Source organism: Prionailurus viverrinus, chromosome E2 (assembly GCF_022837055.1).
Source record: "Prionailurus viverrinus isolate Anna chromosome E2, UM_Priviv_1.0, whole genome shotgun sequence".
Taxonomy (NCBI): Eukaryota; Metazoa; Chordata; class Mammalia; order Carnivora; family Felidae; genus Prionailurus; species Prionailurus viverrinus.
Window position 1 is genome coordinate 18,808,436 of NC_062575.1, and position 19,988 is coordinate 18,828,423.

At 42.6% G+C, this 19,988-nt stretch overlaps 1 protein-coding gene across 1 annotated transcript in view; it reads right to left on the reverse strand.

Moving 5' to 3' along the window:
• Positions 1-13,311: 13,311 nt before the first annotated feature.
• Positions 13,312-19,988, reverse strand: part of ZFP90 (ZFP90 zinc finger protein) — a 36,514-nt gene continuing 29,837 nt past the window's right edge. Inside the window, exons 3-5 of the mRNA XM_047835922.1 lie at positions 19,332-19,458; positions 18,898-18,993; positions 13,312-15,612 (exon numbers count right to left, since the gene is read on the reverse strand). Coding sequence (XP_047691878.1) covers positions 13,964-15,612; positions 18,898-18,993; positions 19,332-19,458 — 1,872 coding nt within the window. The 3' untranslated portion in view covers positions 13,312-13,963. The remainder of the gene's footprint in view (positions 15,613-18,897; positions 18,994-19,331; positions 19,459-19,988) is intronic.

The window sequence follows — 19,988 nt, forward strand, 5'->3', positions numbered from 1 at the left end:
TGGGTCTCCAGCTGCTGACTCTTCAGCACAGAGAGCACAGAAGTCATCACCTCCTTTTGATCCCTACATAACCCTTCACGGACTTCAGGGGCAGAGGGCAGAGGCGGTGCAGGTGAAGGAGGATGTGCAGAATCCTGCTAAGCCTGGAAGGAGAGGGGGACCCCTGTAGGGCCTGCAGGGGTTCATAAAGCTCCCCAATTTGGAAGCCGTTTTTGTCCCAAGGAAAGGCCACAAAGCCACTACCTTTTGGGGAGGCTCACCACTGCTGTTCTGCTGGGTCTTTGAGTCAGTGAAGTTACCCCCACCTCTGGCTGGATCCCTGAGCCAAGAAATGCCACTGACCTGGCAACCTTTGGGGAATGTCACACACTAAAAGGGGAGGCAAATAAGTACTTCTTTTCTCTCCCTGCCTTTGGCTGTTTCCTTGCTGGACTCCTGTGCCTTTGCCCCCCACTCTTACGGACACAGGGACTATTTCTGGGCAGAGGCGTGGTAGGCGAAAGCCACTCCTTTCCAGAAGCTGCAGAATTTCTTCCAGATCAAGTTGGGATAGTGAGGCAGGGTGTCTGCGGCTGTGGAATCCTGGGATTTCTCTAGGCCAGGGCTGGCATCCAGCCCATTACCCAGGTTACAAGTTCCGGTTCAAGCCTGGGTCTCAGATGAAACTTCATCTGTCCACTGACCCCCACAAATAAGAGTCAAATTGCCCATGGTGACTCCTCAGCTGGATTTGCTACATTTGTGGATATTCAGAAGGCTCTTGACATGTTTTTTTCTCACCTTATGAATTAATGAAATATTTTTATTTTGTTCTTTCCATTAGCTTGTTAGACACCTGTGAGGTTTTATTTTGTTTTGACCATTCTTTCAGTATTTACTCTTTAAAGGTAAAATGCCTTTTTTTTCCTTTTGATGTTTTTAATGTTTTCTAGTCTTTTTCAACCGTTTTACAATTATGTGACTAGTCAACTGTCTCTGTGGGAGAGGAGGCAATGAGAATGCTGGGCTTGCCTCAGTGAACAACCCTTCTCTTTGGTATCTTGGATCCTCAGTTCCTGCTGCTTTGGGAGCTCTCTAATGCCTTCAAATATATATATTTGTATTTTATCCATCTCTTCTAGCTATCTCTAGTAGACGTGTTAGTTTATGACACGCTATTCTGTTAATACTAGAAATGGAAGCATCACTGTCTTGGATTTTAATTCTGTATGTTTATTTTTTTTAATGTTTATTTTTGAGAGAGAGAGAGAGAGAGAGAGAGAGAGAGAGAGAGAGAGAAAGAGAGCGCACAAGTGGGGGGGGGTGCGGAGAGAGAGGGAGACAGATGACCCCAAGCAGGCTCTATGCTGACAGCAGAGAGTCCGATGTGGGGCTCGAACTCACAAACCCTGAGATCATGACCTGAGCCGAAGTCAGACGCTCAACTGACTGAGCCACCCAGGTGCCCCTAATTCTGTAATGTTTAAAGACATATAAATAATACTGTTGTTTTGTACACTTAATTATTTACTTTCTTCACATATGATCACTTTCTTTGGGCTTGATTCTTTCTTATGTCTCTGACCATCCATCTGGGATTATCTTCCCTTTGTCTGAAATACAGCCTTTACAACTTCATTTAGGGTCTGCTCATGATGAAATTCCTCTTTTTAGCTGCATAAATAGGTCCCCATTCCTGAAAGATTTTTGCTATACACAGAGTTCTAATTAGGCACATATTTTCTTTTAAGTGAAGATTTCATTCCTCACTCAAGTGGCTTCCCTTAATGCTACTGGGAAGTCAGATGTTACATCTCTGAAGTTAATTGATCTTTTTGTCTAATTGTTTTAAGATTTTATGTACCTTTTATATTCTTTAACCATGATGTGTATAGTTGTGGACTTATTTTTATTTATACTCTTCTGAGTTTCATTTGGCTTCTTGAATCTGGAGCTTGGTAGGTCTTTCATCAGTTCTGGAAAACTCATAGCCATTAACTCCAAATATTTCTTATTTTCCTCTGGAATCTAATTAAACTTAAGTTGGGCTTTCCTACCCAAAGGTTTCATGTGTTTTACTTTGTCTTGTCCCTTCTTCTTCTGTCTTCATCTCACTGTCTCTGCCCACCAGTTTCTGGACAATTTCTTCCTACCCATATTCCAGTTGATTCTCTTTTATGTGTAATTTGCTGTTAAAAAAGTTGTTTCATTTTTTTTCCCAAAGGTCAATCTGTTTAATTTTTTTTTTTAACATTGATTTATTTTTGAGAGACAGAGACAGAGCATGAGCAGGGAAGGGGCAGAGAGAGAGGGAGACACAGAATCCAAAGCAGGCTCCAAGCTGTCAGCACAGAGCCTGACACGGGGCTCCAACTCACAAACCGCAAGTTCATGACCTGAGCCGAAGTCGGACTCTTAACCGACTGAGCCACCTAGGCGCCCCAAGTTGTTTCATTTTTAATTAGCTATTTTTTAAAGTTCTTTGGTCACTTTTCCAAACCTACTACATGAATTTTTTAAGCTTTCTTGGTTTTGTAGGTATTTTCTAGTTTTTTTTAAATAACTCTTTAAAAATACTAAAAATTGCTATTTTATACTCTGATAAACAATTCCAGTATTTGGAGTTTTTGCGTATTTGTTGTGCGTTATTTCTGTATGTTCTCTTTCATGATGTCCTACATCCTTGTGTATCTGGTTATCTTTGAGAATGTGCTGGAAGTTACTAAGAAAAGGGCTGTGTGTGAATACTCTGATGTCTGAGATGACAATACCTTCCTCTAAGGGTCATTTTCATTTGCTTCTGTCAACACGTGGACACAACACTACTGTGGTAAATACTGAAGGTTGAGATTCCTTGACAAGTCCAAGATACCCTGAATTTGGGAGACATGTCTGCGCCAGGGCCTTTTTATCTCAACATTTACTTGAGGGTACCTACATTTGGGGGTCCCTGTTCAAATGTGGGGTGATTATTCAGACTCCCAACTTTCAGCACTTTTATACTTGTACCCCTTATACTGCAAGTCCACCAATCTTACAGCTGGAATTGTCAGTTGTCTTCTTCCATCAGCAAATGCCTTCAGGCAAAAGCAGCTTGAGTGACGGATTTATGAAGTCAGTCTGTTTCATCTCCTGGAGTTTGATTCCTAATTCTTCACTCTTCTTGTTAGCTCTTTTGAATGCTGTCGTTTTTCAACATTTCAACCAGCTCAGGTTATTTTGTATGTTAGAGTTGGTCCTAATTACCTAGACTACCATTATTGGGAGTGTGGCCCTTCACTCAAGGCTTTATTACTCTCCCTCCAGCCTGCCTGCACAGGACCGCTCCTATCCAGAGTTAGGGAGAAAGGAGAGCGGAAGAGGAGATGGTGTCTCTCTTTTTACAGCCTTGTTTCAGGGGAGCAGAAACTTACACTTCCTCAGGAAGAGCCACATTTTCTCAGAAAGATATGGTTACCTGGTTTCTCCACTTACCTACACAATCCCATTTGGTTGAACTTATCCCCATTTTGTCGGGTAGATCACATGATCGGAAATGGTCGTGCTATCAGGGCGAAGCGCGGGGAGAAGAGGGGCGGGGCCTGGCCTGGGGTTTTCTGGTCATGGGATTCCCGTGGCTGGTGGCGGCCACTGGAAGAGGGTAGCCTGGCCCCGGGAGCAGGACGCTGGGCACAGGTCGCGAACGCCCTTGCTCCTTTGCACTCCGCGCACACAACGCGATGGCCACGCCGACGCAGACTGGAACTGGGTGTGCCGGTGTCAGCGGCGGATGACGTCAGACACGGTGGCATAAGTGCGCCGACGCCAAGGCTTTCGGGGAATGTAGTCTCCAGCTGCGCCACGCGTCTCGGCAGGCGGAGGCCCTCTGGGTGCGCGTACTCACCCCGCTTCCCACCTAGCGCCCGTAAAATGTGAGGGGACGCAAGTGGGCCTCCTTTCACCTCTTTAAAAGGGCACACTTAGCTCTTCCTATTACTAATTCGAAATTTGGTGGTACAAACCCTTCTAACCTGCCTTCTCACCGCCGCCACGCTGTCACATCCCCTTTTAAGATGCTTAACCTGAGGGAAAGCCAATTTGTGCTTACTAATGGATATTGAAACTTACAGTCTAGCCCTGTTTAAAACTCCAAACTCATACCTTACTCTCAGATGGCCGAATGCCCTGCCTGCTCCGCGCATGGGTGAAGGGAGAGCGAAGGAGAAAGAAGATGCCCGTTTGCCGCGTTAGGTCCTGTTTGGGGGCCGGTGGCCTGCCCTCATCGGGAGATGCGCACCTGTCTGGGCGCGGCATTCAACTTCGCCCCAGTCCCAAGTGTTCATTCACAGCGGGCGGTCTCTCATCTCTTTGGCCCCATGCAGTGCTTGCATTTTTTTTTTAACCCCTTGCCAGATGGGTCATCCCCTAGCTTGGTGCAGCAGTCACTGGGTCACAACCCTATGGCTCCTGCCATCCTATTTTCCTTCCCTCTTCTGAGACCCCCAGGCACAGAGAAAAGGTTTGCCGCGGTTTTCGAGAACCGCCCCCAGCTTCTTGTTTGGTTAGCTCCCCATTCATTCTCAAGGGTCTTGGTTTCAATGGTCAATTTATATAATCACCCTCTTCAGCGTCTAGTGAAATCCTGCCTTGGGATCTTTGGCAGCAAAGAAAACAGTTGGAGTGGCCTTATCCCTTGCTTCCTAGGCACAACATCAACTCGGACCCTTAGAGGGCTTCATGATCTGCTGGTAGGTGCTACTCCAGCAGCAGCCGCCCCTCCTTCAGAAATCTCGTTTCGCCCCTGCCTGTGTTTTGTTCCTCCCCACCCCTTCACCACCGCATATACACTCTTCAGAGGTAGGTACACGGCAAGCTCTCCCAAGAAGGGGGCCTGTGGTTTGCTGGAGATGGAGCCACCAAGCTCCAAGGATTTCTGACGTCCCCAATATCTCCAGTTATTCTCTTGGTGCCGGAGTCCCCCCCACCCCTCCCCATCCTATGGAAAGGGCAGAGGCCTTCACCCCAGGACTATAAGGCCCCTCTCCTCTGGATCTGAACCTTGTTACATGGTAACATGTCAGTGGAGGCCCAAGAGCAAGAGGTTGTGTGAATCTTAAACCTCCTAGAGTCTCCTGTGGGACAGGGTGTCCGAGCCTTGTGGTACCCTTTAGAATGCAGAAGAACACGAGATTTTGCCTTTGGGGTTTTATCAGCAACTCCCAGCCAACAGAAAAGTTCCTGTCAAAATCCTGTGATAACTCTTCTGAAAACAAGCACTAAAATTCAAGAGCAAATGCTAATTGCTAGTTTCTTAATGCATACAGTGTAACAAAAACCCCATTAATTATAATTAATACTTATCTGTTCATAGTGCAGTAAAATACCATGTATACTTCAGGTCCAAATTCTTGGTTCCTTTATCCACTAAAATGTGTCCAAAAACTGTTCAAAGAAGTGTTTTTCCAAAATAACAAGGTTTTTACTGAAATGTATTATCAAAAATCAGTTTTCTCCTCCCACCAACTCCTGCAAATAATCACTTGGGTTCTGGATCTACAGGAAGTTCTCTGCTCCCTTGCCCTCCCCCCCCCCCCTTCTTTTTAACTGGTCCCTAAAGAGGCATTTACAGGGAGTGGAAATGACTTTGCTTGATCTTGACAGTGCCAAGAACCTTTTTTCATTCTTAGGGTTGGATCAGCTTTTCACCCTTGAGAAAAGGAATGTCTATTTTCCTTCTCCTAAATCCTCCTAAATGTTTGATGTACAGGTCAAACAGGCTCATACCCTGAGGGGAACCAAGCTTTGCGGGAGGAGGGACCAGATAAAAGCAAGGAGGCAGGGGCGCCTGGGTGGCGCAGTCGGTTAAGCGTCCGACTTCAGCCAGGTCACGATCTCGCGGTCCGGGAGTTCGAGCCCCGCGTCGGGCTCTGGGCTGATGGCTCAGAGCCTGGAGCCTGTTTCCGATTCTGTGTCTCCCTTTCTCTCTGCCCTTCCCCCGTTCATGCTCTGTCTCTCTCTGTCCCAAAAATAAATAAACGTTGAAAAAAAAAAATTAAAAAATAAATAAATAAAAGCAAGGAGGCAGACTTTAAAAGAGTTTGAACATTCAGAGTTGCACATACGACATATGTAACATCCTTTAACACGTTAGTATTTTGCCATGTTTGCTTTTAAAAAAGAGAAATGATGCTTTAAGCTTGATTGTATTCCTTCCTACCCTCTCCCCTGTAGCTCCAGAGGAAACTACAATTCTGAAGCTGATATTTTAATACTTCCCTACTTTTACTTCATATGTTTATTAAAAATAAAGATTTTTAAGTTATAACACCTCACACTTTATGTATCCCTCAACTTTATTTTCAACGCTAGCCTCATTAAGACATGTACATCCAGCACAACCATTTATTACATATTTGAGTATCTCCTGTGCTGAGGACACAGCACCGAATAAGATGCAAACATTGCTGCCCTCGATCACCACGCTGTTTACTTGCCATTTGTGCACTTTTCTTTTTGTTATGCTTCAATAGTTTATCTCCTCTTCCCCCCACCTCCAAATTCCTACTTTCATGGAGTTTACCTTCTAGAGAAAGACATATAATAAGTAAAATATTTAGATGGTGGTATTATGGAAAAAAATGAAGCTGAGAAGGGAGATAGGGTGTGCCATGGAGGCAGCAGGCTCTTTTGATAGGGTAGTCAAAAAAGGGCTGTTGAGAAAATCTGGAGCAAAGATTTGGAGGAGATCAGGGATAGACTGTGTGACATCTAGGGCAATGGATTCCAGGAAAGGGAACAGCAAACGTACAGGCTCTAAGGTGGAAGCTTGTTGTGTGTGTAAGTTACCGCAGGGGTTCAGTGGGCCCAGAGCAGTGATAAGGAAGTCGTAGTGGGGGGTGCCTGGGTGGCTGTCAGTTAGGTATCCAACTTTGCCTCAGGTCATGATCTCACGGTTCGTAGGTTCGAGCCCCAAGTCGGGCTCTGTGCTGACAGTGCAGAGCCTGGAGCCTGCTTCGGATTGTGGCTCCTTCTCTCTCTGCCCCTCCCCCACTCACGCTGTCTCTCTCAAAAATAAACATTAAAAAGAAAATTTTTTTAAAAAGGTAGTAGTGCGTCAGAAAGATCAAATAGGGAAGCAGGTGGTAGCAATACTATGTACAGCTTTTTAATTTTTATTCAGTGAAACGAAAGCTATTTGAGGACTTGAGAAGATGAATGACATGATCTTAGGTCACTACACTATCACTCTAGCTGCTAAACTGTAAACAAAGGGGGGCAAGGATGGAAGCAGAGAAACCAATTAGGCCTTTACAAATATCTGGGCCAGAGATGATGATGGTGACTTGGGCTAGGGTGGCAGAGGGAACAAGAAATGGTCGTCTGCAGGCGCGCCTGGGTGGCTCAGTCAGCTGGGCGTCTGACTTTAGCTCAGGTCATGATCTCACAACTCGTGAGTTTGAGCCCTGCATCGGGCTGTGCTGACATCTTGGAGCCTGGAACCTGCTTCGGATTCTGTGCCTCCCTCTCTCTCTGCCCCTAACACACTCGCATTCTGTCTCTGTCTCTCTCAAAAATAAACATTAAAAAAATTTATTTAGAAATGGTCATCCGCATATACCCTGGAAGTTAGCATACAGGACTTACTGAGGCTTGGATGTGGGGTGCAAAAGAAAAGAATCAAGAACAGTTCCCCAGTTTGGGGACTGAGCAACCAGAAAAATGGGGTTCTTTCTCCAGAAGAAAAGACTGAGGGAAGAACATGATTATGATAGGGCTGGGAGAAGGAGATCATGAGTTAGTTCATGGACACATTAAATTCAAGATGTGTTAGGCATCCAAGTAGGGATGTCACATATGCAGCCGATCATACAAGTATGGAATCCTGTGCTAGAGATACAAACTTTAAAGTTGCCAACAAGTAGATATTTAAAGCCATGAGACACAGTGAAAGGCACAATGAGTGTGACTATAGAAAAAGAATCCTAAAGATTGAGCCCTAGAAGAATTCCCATGTTTAAAGAAAGAAATTAAAAAAAACTGGAAGTAGCTGTCAATAAAATATAAGGGAAAGTGTGATAACCCAGAAGCAAGCAAAAGAAATGTGTCAAGGGTGAGGAAGAGATGAACTGTAACAAATAATGCCGAAAGGTCAAGCAAAAGGACTGAAAAAAAAAAAAAAAAAACAAAACCCAGTGCATTTAGCTACATGGAGTCCCTCAGTGCCCTTTAGCAAGAGCAGAAACAAAGACCTGACTGGGAGGGTTGCAAGAAAGAACGGAAGGAGAGGAAGTGGAGACCATGCGCATTGGAATATTCCTCTTAAGTGAAGAAATGGAGTGGCAGGTGGAGGGGGATGCAGTGCGTATATTTACAAATATATATTTAAGATGAGAAAAACCACACATTACTATGTTAATGGGAAAGATTCAGTAGACAAGGGGGAAAAAAGATGCAGAAAAGAGGACACCTGTAGGAGCGATGTCCTAGTTTAAGGACAGGATCTAATACAGGAGAAGTTGGCCGTAAAGAGAACCAAGCATCACACATAGTAACAGGAAGAGCAGGAAGAACACAGACAAGATACACATAGGTAACAGTAGTTATCTTCTAAATGCTTTTATTTCTCACTTAACTAGGACACAAGGTCTTCAGCTGAGTGAGGACTGGGTAGAAATGCTGGAGGCTGAGAAGAGAAAAACTGTAAAATTATAGTTCAGGAGACTGGGACCTTAGGAGACTGGGACAAATGACTGGACTTGGGAAACAAAAGTTTGAGGTTCGCAGTCAGGAATTTAAGGTCTGGCCACTCACCAGGGCTCTGTTTTTCTGCAGTCTCATCTAGCTCCATGGGGACAGGAGTGATATAAGCAGAACTAGAATTTTTTTTCTTTTTTCTTTTGGCCAGATGCTCTGGTTACTTCACTTAAAACTGTTTTGTATTTAATTATAATATGCCACAACCTATTAAGCACTTCACTTACTGATAGACATCTATCATGCGTCCGTATTTTTACTATTGCAAACACTGCTGCAATAAACATCCTTGTGCATCTTTGTGCTCACGCAGGAGTTTCCAGTCTGGGGTACACACCAAGTAATGAAAATGCTGGGCCATGAGGTATGCTCAGCTTTACTCTTAACTGGATATTGCCAAGTTACTCCCCCAAATCATTATGTTTATCCTCTCACCAGCACTGTGTACATGTTCTCATTACTCCCCCTCCCAGACTTCTAAATTTTTGCCACCCTAATGGGTATGAACTAGTATGATGGCTCAGTTTTAAGCATCCGACTCTTGATTTCAGGTCATGATCTCACAGTTTGTGAGATGGAGCCCCGTATGGGCTCTGCGCTGACAGCATGGAGCCTGCTTGGGATTCTGTCTCTCCCTTTCTCTCTGCGCACCGCCCCCCCCCGCCTCACCAAATAAACTTTAAAAAATATATAGTATCTTATTGTGTTCTTTTGTAAAATTCTGATTTCAAGATAAAACATCTTTTCATTTATAAGCCAGTCTTCTTTGTCTAACAACAGATCTCCATTCCATCGCTCACTTCGTAAAACTACAAAAGTACCTACTATGTGCCTGGCATTGTGATGAGCAGGGGAACAAAAAAGTTACCAAAATAGAAATAGACCCTGCCTTCCCAGAACTCACAATCTAGTGTGAGGTGGAGGTGGGGAGAACACCAAATAATCACAAATACATACTATGGTAACATAAAGCACATTAACAGTAACCTATGAAAATTTAAAAGAGGGTGACCAATTTAGTTGAAGTAGGGAGGCAAAACCTTCCCTGAAGTGACATTTGCATCTCAACAGCTGAGTAAGAATTAGCTAGTTCAGCAGCTATGAAGAACCAGGCACCATCATCAGCATGGCTAAGAACTGGAAAAGTGTTTTCTATCTTTCCATGCTGGCACAGAGGTGTGCTAGATGCTGTGACAGAAATAATGCCCGCCCTGGGGTCCTTCCCCAGACACACCCAGGGACCAGGAATGGGAGGTTTTCTCCTGGCTCCCTTCTGCAATTTTGGACTATTACTCCTGTGCTATTGTATCCAGTTTATTCCTGTAGGAGTCTCACACCATCTGATTATACTAACCTATACACACTGACCCAGAAAACTCATTTTTGGATATTTTAAGAAAAAATTCTATAAAAAGGAAGGGGTGCTTCAAAAGATAAAAGTATTAAATGTCATTATTATGAAAGCCAATAACAAAGCCAATCCAAATGTGTCCCAACAGTAAGGGACTTAAGGAGATCTTGAGACTGTATAGCAACACAGAAAATATTTACGAAAAATGGTGGTTCAAGTATGGGCAAATGTAAATAACAACTTGATATATTAAGGTATGAGGGTTATGGGTGAATTTAGGGGATTTAATTTACTAAAGTAGTCAGGAAAAGTATTGCAAAGCCCTTCACCATTTTCTCCGTTTGGTCTCCAACCTTACGTATCACCGTATCCCTTCATCCACTCCTCCCAAAACAATACTACGTTACATGCACCTCCCTGAACAGAACATGGCTCTGGGTACATCAGAGTTAGAGGTAAAAGGCCAGACAGTCCTGGGTCCAAAGCTTCAATCTTCCATGGGAAATACTACCTCAAGGGAATTGCTTTACCTCTCTGGTCCCCCCACCCCCGTTAGAAAACAAGGATACGTGTATTAGGTTTCTTTAATGCAAACAACAGAAATCTGACAAATTAGCTTAATCAAAAAAGGGTAATCACTGAACTGACAGTAGGGAGTCCACTGAATCCCAGGAAGGGCTTCAGAAATTGAGCCAGGTCCAAAAGGATCTCAGGATTAGAAATGAGAGTACCCGGGCACCCAGCTGGCTCAGTCAGTTAAGCGTCTAACTCTTGGTTTTGGCTCTGGTCAGGATCTCATGGTTTGTGACATCAAGCCCCGCATCGGGCTCTGCGCTGACAGCGTGGAGCCTGCTTGGGATTCTCTCTCCCCACTTCCCGGCCCAGCCCCTCCTTGGCTCTCTCTCTCTCAAAATAAATAAACTTAAAAAGAAAAAAAAAACTTAAGAAATAAAGAAAAGAAATGAGAGTACCATCATGTCAGCTGCATCCCCTCCTACAATAGAACTCCTCTCTCTGGTAAGGAATTGGGCTCTAGGCAGTTCTAGAACTTCACCTTTCCAGCCTAGCAACACAAAATAAAAATGGTCCTGTCGAATCTATTTTGAAAATATTCTGGCAAAGGACTCTGGCTCAGCTAGGTAACAGACTTGCCCCTAGAACTATTACTGAGACCCAGGGATATCCTGACTTGTGTTCCTGTGGTCAGTACAGCAGAGATCTTACAAGAGAAAGAGGGAGGAAAAAGTTGGGCAAAGACAAGAGCTACCACAAGATCTAGAACAAAGAGTTGTAAGGATTAAATGAAATGATGGTTGGGGCGCCTGGGTGGCTCAGTAGGTTAAGCGTCTGACTTCAGCTCAGGTCATGATCTCACACTCTGTGAGTCTGAGTCCCATGTCGGGCTCTGCGCTGACAGCTCAGAGCCTGGAGCCTGCTTCAGATTCTGTGTCTCCCTCTCTCTCTGCCCCTCCCCTGCTCATGCTCTGTCTCTCTCTTGAAAATAAATAAAAACACTAAAAAATAAAAAAATGATGGTTATGAAATATTTCACACAATGTCTTTCTAGTAAACATTCAATAAATGGTACCTATTGTTAACTCACCTGACTGTGATAAGATTAGCAGTCAATCCCTCCTTCTTGACACACCATGGTTTTAATCTTAGCCATGTTGTGAAAACTGAAAAAGACAAACTGACTCCCATTCAACTAAGAAGGCTATTTATTGAAATAATACAATGATGTTACAAGGATGCATTTCATGTGGCCTAAAAAGTTGGGTGTTTGTAAGTGCATGGTGCCTGGTTGCTGGAACTAGAGAATCCTCTGCTCAATCAACCACGCATACCATGAACATTCTGGGCTCCTTTACTATGAATGAAGATGTGCTGATATTCAGACACTGATTGATCTAGGCCAAGCTCCACACACAAACCAGTGGTTTTCTTTGAGTCTTCTGGAACCAAGTCTTTATAAACTTTCATAAAGGTAGGATAGCACTCAACTGGTTACAATTTATGTCATTCTTGCAAACAGTCCTCTATGAGGATCCCCAATCGGCAGCAAATAAGCTCCTGATAAGAATGGTAGCCACTCAGTAGTGGAGGGTCTATGCAGAATTACCCATTGTCAAACTACGTATCAGACAACACGTGGTCTTGGCACTGTGTGTGTGTGTTTAAATATGGAACATCACAAACAAGGTGTTTTTGAACAGTTAATGTCTTGGAAGAGCAGATTCTCATCTTGTTCCACTTATTGGGCTGGACACCACACATTTCAGCCCCCACGCACATTTTTCCTGCAAAGAATTATGAAGAATCATTGGGAGCTACCTCATGTGGTCCAGGATGAGACAAGGATGATGGATCCTGCTACTTGGCATGCAAAGAAGGCAGTAAAGAAGGCTTACCATCGCCACTACCCATATAACTCCATCTCATGATTCATCAGAGTGGGAAATTTTTATTATCTTAAAGGGGGAGAGGCTCTTGTGTGAAAGGGGTCAAAGTGCACACTTGCTTCCAAATTTCTCTCCACTGTTGGCACCATGAACAAACAAAGGTTTAGGAAATTCCTTTGGGATAGCCCATGGGAGGCATGAGAGAACATTAGGGATTGGAGTGGGCTATGGAAGCTTAACTTAGGCTTTATGGACAGAAGAGCAGCACTGAACTAAAAAAAGTAAAGGTCATTACATGGATTCCCCAAACTGATTTAAAGACAAATTTTATGACAATGGGTAATTACATTTATACTTCTCCACAGTAAAATTAATTTGGAGAAAATTTTCCCTGTTAGTCCTGTGTTGTTTTCCCATTGATCCAATACAGGAAGCTTGGAGCAGTGATTTTTCATGGGAGTGTCATAAAAAACACAATAAGAGAATTTAATAGGTTTATGAAACTGACATATGTTAGTTTAAAGTATAAATATTACACTTGGGAAAAGGCAAAAAGTCACTAGTAGTTGAACTATTCACAGCTTTTGTTAACATTTTGGTATGTAAGCCCCCAACAAGTTGTTTAAAATAGGCCCGTGACAAATGTGCATGTATTTTGTTGTCTCTTATGCTTTTATGAATTCCCAAAGTATCCAACTTGAGTGCTCATCAAATGTTTGTGCATCTGATTTATTTCAAAATTTACTTTAAAGCCCTCTGAATTCCAAAATACCTTTTCAGTGGACAGACCACTGAAAGATCCAGGCAGAAGAATCTTTTTTTTTTTTGGAAAGGGCAAAAGATCCAGGAGATCTGCATTCTCCACCCAGCTTTGCCATCATAAGCTCTATCACACGGTGCAAACCACTTCACATCTTTGGCTTTTGGTTTCTTCATCTGTACAACGAAGTGGTTGAACCAGTTGATCTCATCCTTTGAATGATGAATTCCTGGGGGTGGAATTGGTTTCCATGGTGAATTTAAGTTAAAAGCTGCAGATGAATGCAGTTGTCAAGCAATTTTAAAAGTAAGTTTTGGTCATTACTGCAGGAGTTTTATTTATTAAAAAAGGCTGTAAACAGAGTGACAAGTCAAACTGTTCAAAGTTGATGATCTCCTGCATAACTGTATTTAAAAGCTTTATAAGGTCCAATACATAGGCATATCATTTCCAACTGGTTATATATGATGTTTGTAGTTGTTTTTACAAAAGTCTGTAATCAGATTTGAGAATGTAGCTTCTATTTATTAAAAAACATGGTCTACTAGCATAGAGCTTTCTTCTCACACCACACACATGCACACGCGTGCGTGCGCACACACACACACACACACACACACACACACACACACAAATTCATTACATTCTCAAGCTTCCTCTCCATTAAGAATCTTCTGATACTGAATATGAACAATATTTTAGCTAAAATTTTCTGCACATTCCTTAATTTCAGGGTTTCTACAGTTTATTTCGTGTATGAATTCTCTGATGTTTAGTTAGCGCTGAGCTTCTACTGAAGTTTTTCCCGCATTCCTTACAAGCATAGGGTTTTTCTCCAGTATGAATTCTCTGATGATCATGCAGATTGGTTTTCTTTCGAAAGGCTCGCCCACATTCATTACATTCATAGGGTTTTTCTCCAGTATGAGTTCTCTCATGCTGAATTAGGGATGAACTTTGACTGAAGGCTTTCCCACAGTCAATACATTCATAGGGTTTCTCTCCAGTGTGGGTCCTCTCATGTTGAGTAAGTGATGAACGTCGACTAAAGGCTTCTCCACATTCATTACATTCATAGGGTTTTTCTCCAGTATGAATTCTGTGATGTTCTATGAAGCTTGTACTCCTTTTGAAAGCTTTTCCACATACATTACACTGATAGGGTTTCTCTCCAGGATGAGAAACAGGTTGTTGATTAAAGTTCTGCTCACATTCATAGGGGTTCTGTCCGGTATGGATCCTCTGATGATCAGTAAAGTCAGTGATGTGACTGAAGTCTTCCCCACAATCATTACAATGATAGGATTTCACTTCATTGACAGTGCTTTCATCTTGAGTAAGAGATGAGCTGTGCTTGAAATCTACACTGTAGTTATTGCTTTGGTAAGGTTTGCCTCTCTTATGAATCCTCATATGCTTATAAAGGGACGGGCTCTGACCAAAAGCCCTCCCACATATGCTACATTCAAAAGGTTTCTCTCCCGTATGAGTCCTTTCATGCTGGACAAGAGAAGAACATCTACTAAAGGCTTTCCCACACTCCTTACATTGGAAGGGTTTCTCTCCACTATGTGTCACCTCATGTTGAGTGAGGGATGTGCCATGCCTAAAAGATCTCCCACATAAATTGCATCGATAGGGTTTCTCGCCAGTGTGAATTCTCTGGTGTTGAACAAGGGAGGAGCTGCGCTGGAAGGCTTTCCCACAGAGACTACACTGATAAGGTTTCTCTCCGGTATGAGCGTTCTCATGCTGGCCAAGCGATGAGCTATGCCTGAAGGCCTTCCCACACACATTACATTCAAAGGGTTTCTCCCCAGTGTGAATTCTCTGATGCTCAGTAAGTTGTGTCTTCCAGAGGAAGGTTTTTCCACAGTCAGTACATTCATGGTGTTTCTTTCCAGGATAAATTCCCTGATCTGTACCATTGGGGCAAGCTCCCTCTCCTTTATGAGTTTTCTCGTGTTTAGTAAGTGATGATCTATGAATAAAGGCTTTTCTACATTTATCACATTTATAAGGTTTCTTTTTTGCAAGGCTATTACCCTGATTAATTATATCTGAATTCTGTCCCAAATTGCTTCCAAGTGTATCACATTCACTAGGCCGTGAAGGAACATTCAGTTGTGTAACCAGAACTGTGTTCAGTCTGGGGTTTTCACCAAATTTATTTTGCTGAAAATTTTCCTCTGGTGTGATTGTTTTCTTCTGGGTGGATGCATCTGGCCCCAGATATCTTTTCCAGTTTTCCTGGTGTCTTTCTAACTGGCTACTAACATCCCAAGTGTTTTCGAATGTGGCACGTGAAAGGCCATCTGCACTACGGGATCCTTCAGATACACTCTGCTGTAGATGTGATGATTTGCCTTCAGGCCTGGTCTTCCAGTCTGAAAGAAATCCAAAGTGCAAAAGTCCCCTATTCCCTCCTATTGAAACAAACTGCTACAGTAGGAATAGGGAAATGAAAGAGATAAAAACTATTCATGATTCTGTCTTGAAATTAATCCAGGAGTTTGGAGAGAAGAGCCAAAATGAAGGAAAGGAAGAGTAAAGAGAAGCGACAGTGCAGGTTGCAGAGCCAGAGCGCATGGCAAGTGTAGAATGAGGAAGCCCACCTAGGAGGGCTGGTTACGAAGTAAGGGAATAAGTGAGCATGAGAATGTTGGGCACAGATACTACTGGAATAAAATCATGGTATGTCTTGCAAGATCCTATCTGCTCTCCACGCTTCTTGTCCATTCTACAAATTATCCCCAAATCTGTCTTCCTAATACAGCCATTTCACAATTTCTTTAAAAGTTACCTCTGAGGCTCCAAATCTTTAAATCCTGCTGAGAAGATCTGCAGTCACTGACGTAACTGAAATCATTCTTTGATATACTTGGAGATCAATGGCTATACTTCACAAGCTGAAATAAAATAATATTTCTGGAGGCAAATCATCCTTGCCTTTACCATTAGGGCTGTGGTTTTTAGTCTGAGTTCTGGTTCCATACTATTCACCTCTCTTGACCAAAAAGGATTTTACTCTGCCTACTAAGTTGATCTCTAAACCCCTGTTTAACCTCAGAATACTAGTAGCAGATAATTAATTAGTTTCTAGGTTCTAAGAATGGTAACTTTTAAAAACTAAGGGGAAGAAGGGTTCTGGAATGATGGAAATGTTCCATATCAAAATGAATTTGGATTAGATGGGTGAATGCATTTGTCAAAGTCAACTGGATGGTACTTAGAAGAGTTGTGTATCTTATTGTATGTACATTTTTCTTACCAAAAAAACATAAATACTGAATTCTGGTTAATGACACATATGAAGTATGCAGAAGTGAAATGTACTCGTGACGGCAACGTAGTTGGAAATGCATCAAAAAGACAGACTGATAGACAGGTGAAGAATATGTAATAAAGCAAATATAATAAAATGTTAACAACTATAGAATCTTGGTGGTAGGTATACAGTGTTCACTGTATTAATTTTTTTTAACTTTCCACACGTTTGAAAATATTCACAGTAAAATGTTAGGAGGGAAAAAAAAACCAACAACAAGGGACCCTAACCCCCCAAATTCCTTACCCTGCAATAACATTCAATTCTGATTTCCCAAGGACGGAAAATGCTTTGAATTTCTTTTAGAATACTTCTCAGAGAGACATTCAAGAAATGCTTGTTGATATGAATGAATGAGAAAGTTCTCTCCCCAACCATATTCCAAAACAATCAAGTAATTCCTGACTGCCTTCTATGTGCTCTGCAACACAGACAGAATACATAGACATATAACAGTTTCTTTCTCCATGCGTTTGAAATCTTAGAAATAAGATTTAATCAGCTGACGAAAAAGGAAAACCATCAGATGGTATATTTTTAAATCTGAGTTTGTGTAGTAAAGAGGATATAAATGGTACTTGTGATCAGGGAAGGAAAAAATACACATATTAGTATATATTATGTTTATGGATAGACACCTTGAACATAATATATAGCTTTGGATAGGGAGAAAGCATTATCCAATGAGGGAAAGTGTACACTACTTACAGAAAACATTAAAAAGCAGTTCAACCCAAGTGAAGCTTGTTTTAGTGGGAACAAAAGAGAATACTGGAAGGTATGATAGGGGACCTTTAAAATGAGTGGGAGTTTCTATTTCCTATAATGAGCTACAGGGAGTGACCGCAAGAGCTTGTCAAAGGCGGGTGGTTTATGAAGATAAAACGTTAAAATCCAATATGGTCCACCCAGTGATGAGTAGAGAAACAAAACATGGTATGTCCATACAATGGCATATTATTCAGCAATACAAAGTAAGGAGGTACTAAAACATGCTACAACATGAATGAACCATGAAAATATGACACTAAGTGAAAGAAGCCAGTCACAAAAGGCTACATATTATACAATTCCATTTACATAAAATACCCAGAAATGGTAATCCATTGAGAGAAAAAGATTAATGGGTGCAGGGGTAGCGGGGAATGGAGAGTGCTTGCTAGTGGGTATAGGGTTTCTTTTCGGGTGCTGAAAATGTTCTGTAGTTAGATAATGAACTCAGTAAATATCTGAAAAACCATTTACATTGTAAACTTTAAAAAGGTCCATTTTATGGTATGTAAATCATATCTCAAAAAAGCTAAGATTAAAAAATCCAATATGGGTTATAAAAGAAAACACAGGGTGAGCAATTTCAACTGGGAATTCTAGTAATCTCCACCCAGGGCCTGGTTTAGGAGGAAAATAACCTGAATTGCAGGAAAACACTAAACTGACTGGGGTGTCTGGCCTGAGGGATTAGAAATCCAGTGGTTTCTAATGGGCAAAGTAGCAAAATGTGCTGGCTGGGGATGAAAGATGATTCAGACTTTAGGTATTTAATTGCATGGGACTTCTACATGGAGAGGTCCTGTGAGAAGGGAAAAAGGTGACCAGGGTAGAAGTAAGGATGACTTCTGAGTCCACAGTAGAGATTCAAGAGTTGTAACTACCAGAAGGCAGGTGCCCTTTTAAGGTGGTAACAAAGAAAGGGGAAGAAGTTGGAGAGCAGCCTCCTTAAGGCAGATTTGCAAACTCCTTACGGCAAAGACCTAAAGCCAAGAAATACTTAGCAAGCCAGGATACCAGGCGAGGATGATATTCCAGGAACTGCAGGGAGAGGCAATGAAGCAACCTGGCATAAAGGCACGATGGAAAGAAGATGGTACTACTCCCTAGACAGGTTTTGTAGGAGTAGAGTCAGGGAGAGAAGTCTGACGGAGGTTATGAAAAGGCAGAGAATCAAGGCTGTGAGTATTTCCTACAAGTCTGGGGCCAGTGACAGTTAAAGCAGCAAGACTAAAGAAGACGGGAGTTCAATTAAAGTCTGAATGAGTAAGAAAAGGGATCGCTAATAATGAGAGACTGAGGACACCTGAGGAGAAGATAATCCAGCAATAGGGTGACAGTATAGGGAGAAATGGTATTCTGTGTAGGACAAAGGGGCACGTTTTCCTCTAATGCCTGCCAGCAGCAGGAACACCCTATTGGAGAAGGGAGACAGAGAGAAGTGTCATCCAGGAGATGGTGCAGTCTCCTGCAGGTGTAGAAGCTCCCAAGGTACCAATTTGAAGATGCTTCCCCCCTCCCTCAGCTGTGCCACTGTCTGTATTGATTCCTGCACGCCTGACTCCCCCTCATTTACCTGGACAGAAAGGTCTTTGGATTTCTCCCTCTGATATCCATGGCTCTTCTCCTTGTTCCAATTTGAAGATCACCTCTGGCTTGGAAACTTGATATCCTGCTCATGGGTAAATACACAAGATTTGGTTGTTTGTGCAAGTGGACAAAGACCCCTCCTATAAGTCAGTACTAGTCCTTGATCGTCAGGAACTCTGAAGGAAAAAAAAGGTGCAACTTGAGGAGTCATGCAATCAAATGACCTATTTCCAGTTCTGCAAAAGAAAGAACTTCACTTAAAGAACAGTCTCAGAAAACTGTAAAGCTGAGTCCCAAAAGGGAGAACAAGCTCTAATGGTGAACATCCTCCTCACAGCCACCCGATCTACGAGCCCCACAACCTTAGCAAATGAGAGAGGAAAGACCTGCCAGTAGGCAAGATACTGAATTGGTCCTTACCCAGAGAAACCAGGTGGCTATAGTTCTCCAGCATCACATCCCTGTACAAGCGCCTCTGAGCAGGGTCCACGTGGTGCCATTCTTCCTGGGTGAAGTCCACAGCCACATCTTTGAATGTCACGGATTCCTGTAGGATCACATTCCTGTTCAACTAGGGATCAACATCAAAAATGTTCCCATGGCAACACTGGGAATATACTGTAGGGTCATCAGGAACAGTGATCACACATTTGATATCCTGTGGGGGCAATGTTGGGTTAAACATACTAGATGTTTATGTAATTTTGTAAAGGATCCAGTATGGCAGGCAGGAAAGTCATCAGGGGCAGTATGTCCTGCAATCCCATATCCCTATTAGCTGTCTTGTTTTCCTGCAAAGCCAAGCCTTGTCATACAATCACCAATTCCTCACTGCCCATGCACTTCCTTTGTTAGAAAATCCAAATACAGCGGGGAGTAAAAACAACAGCCCTCCTTTACCCGCATCACCATCCCACCACGCTCCCTAGAAATAATGACTGTTTAACAGTTGGGTATTGCTTTGAATTGCTTCATCCCTTTGATTCAAATCCCTTTGAATTGCTTCATAGTACTCCACATGCAAGTATCATAACATATTCTTGATTACAACCAACAGCACTCCATGCTACTGTGGAG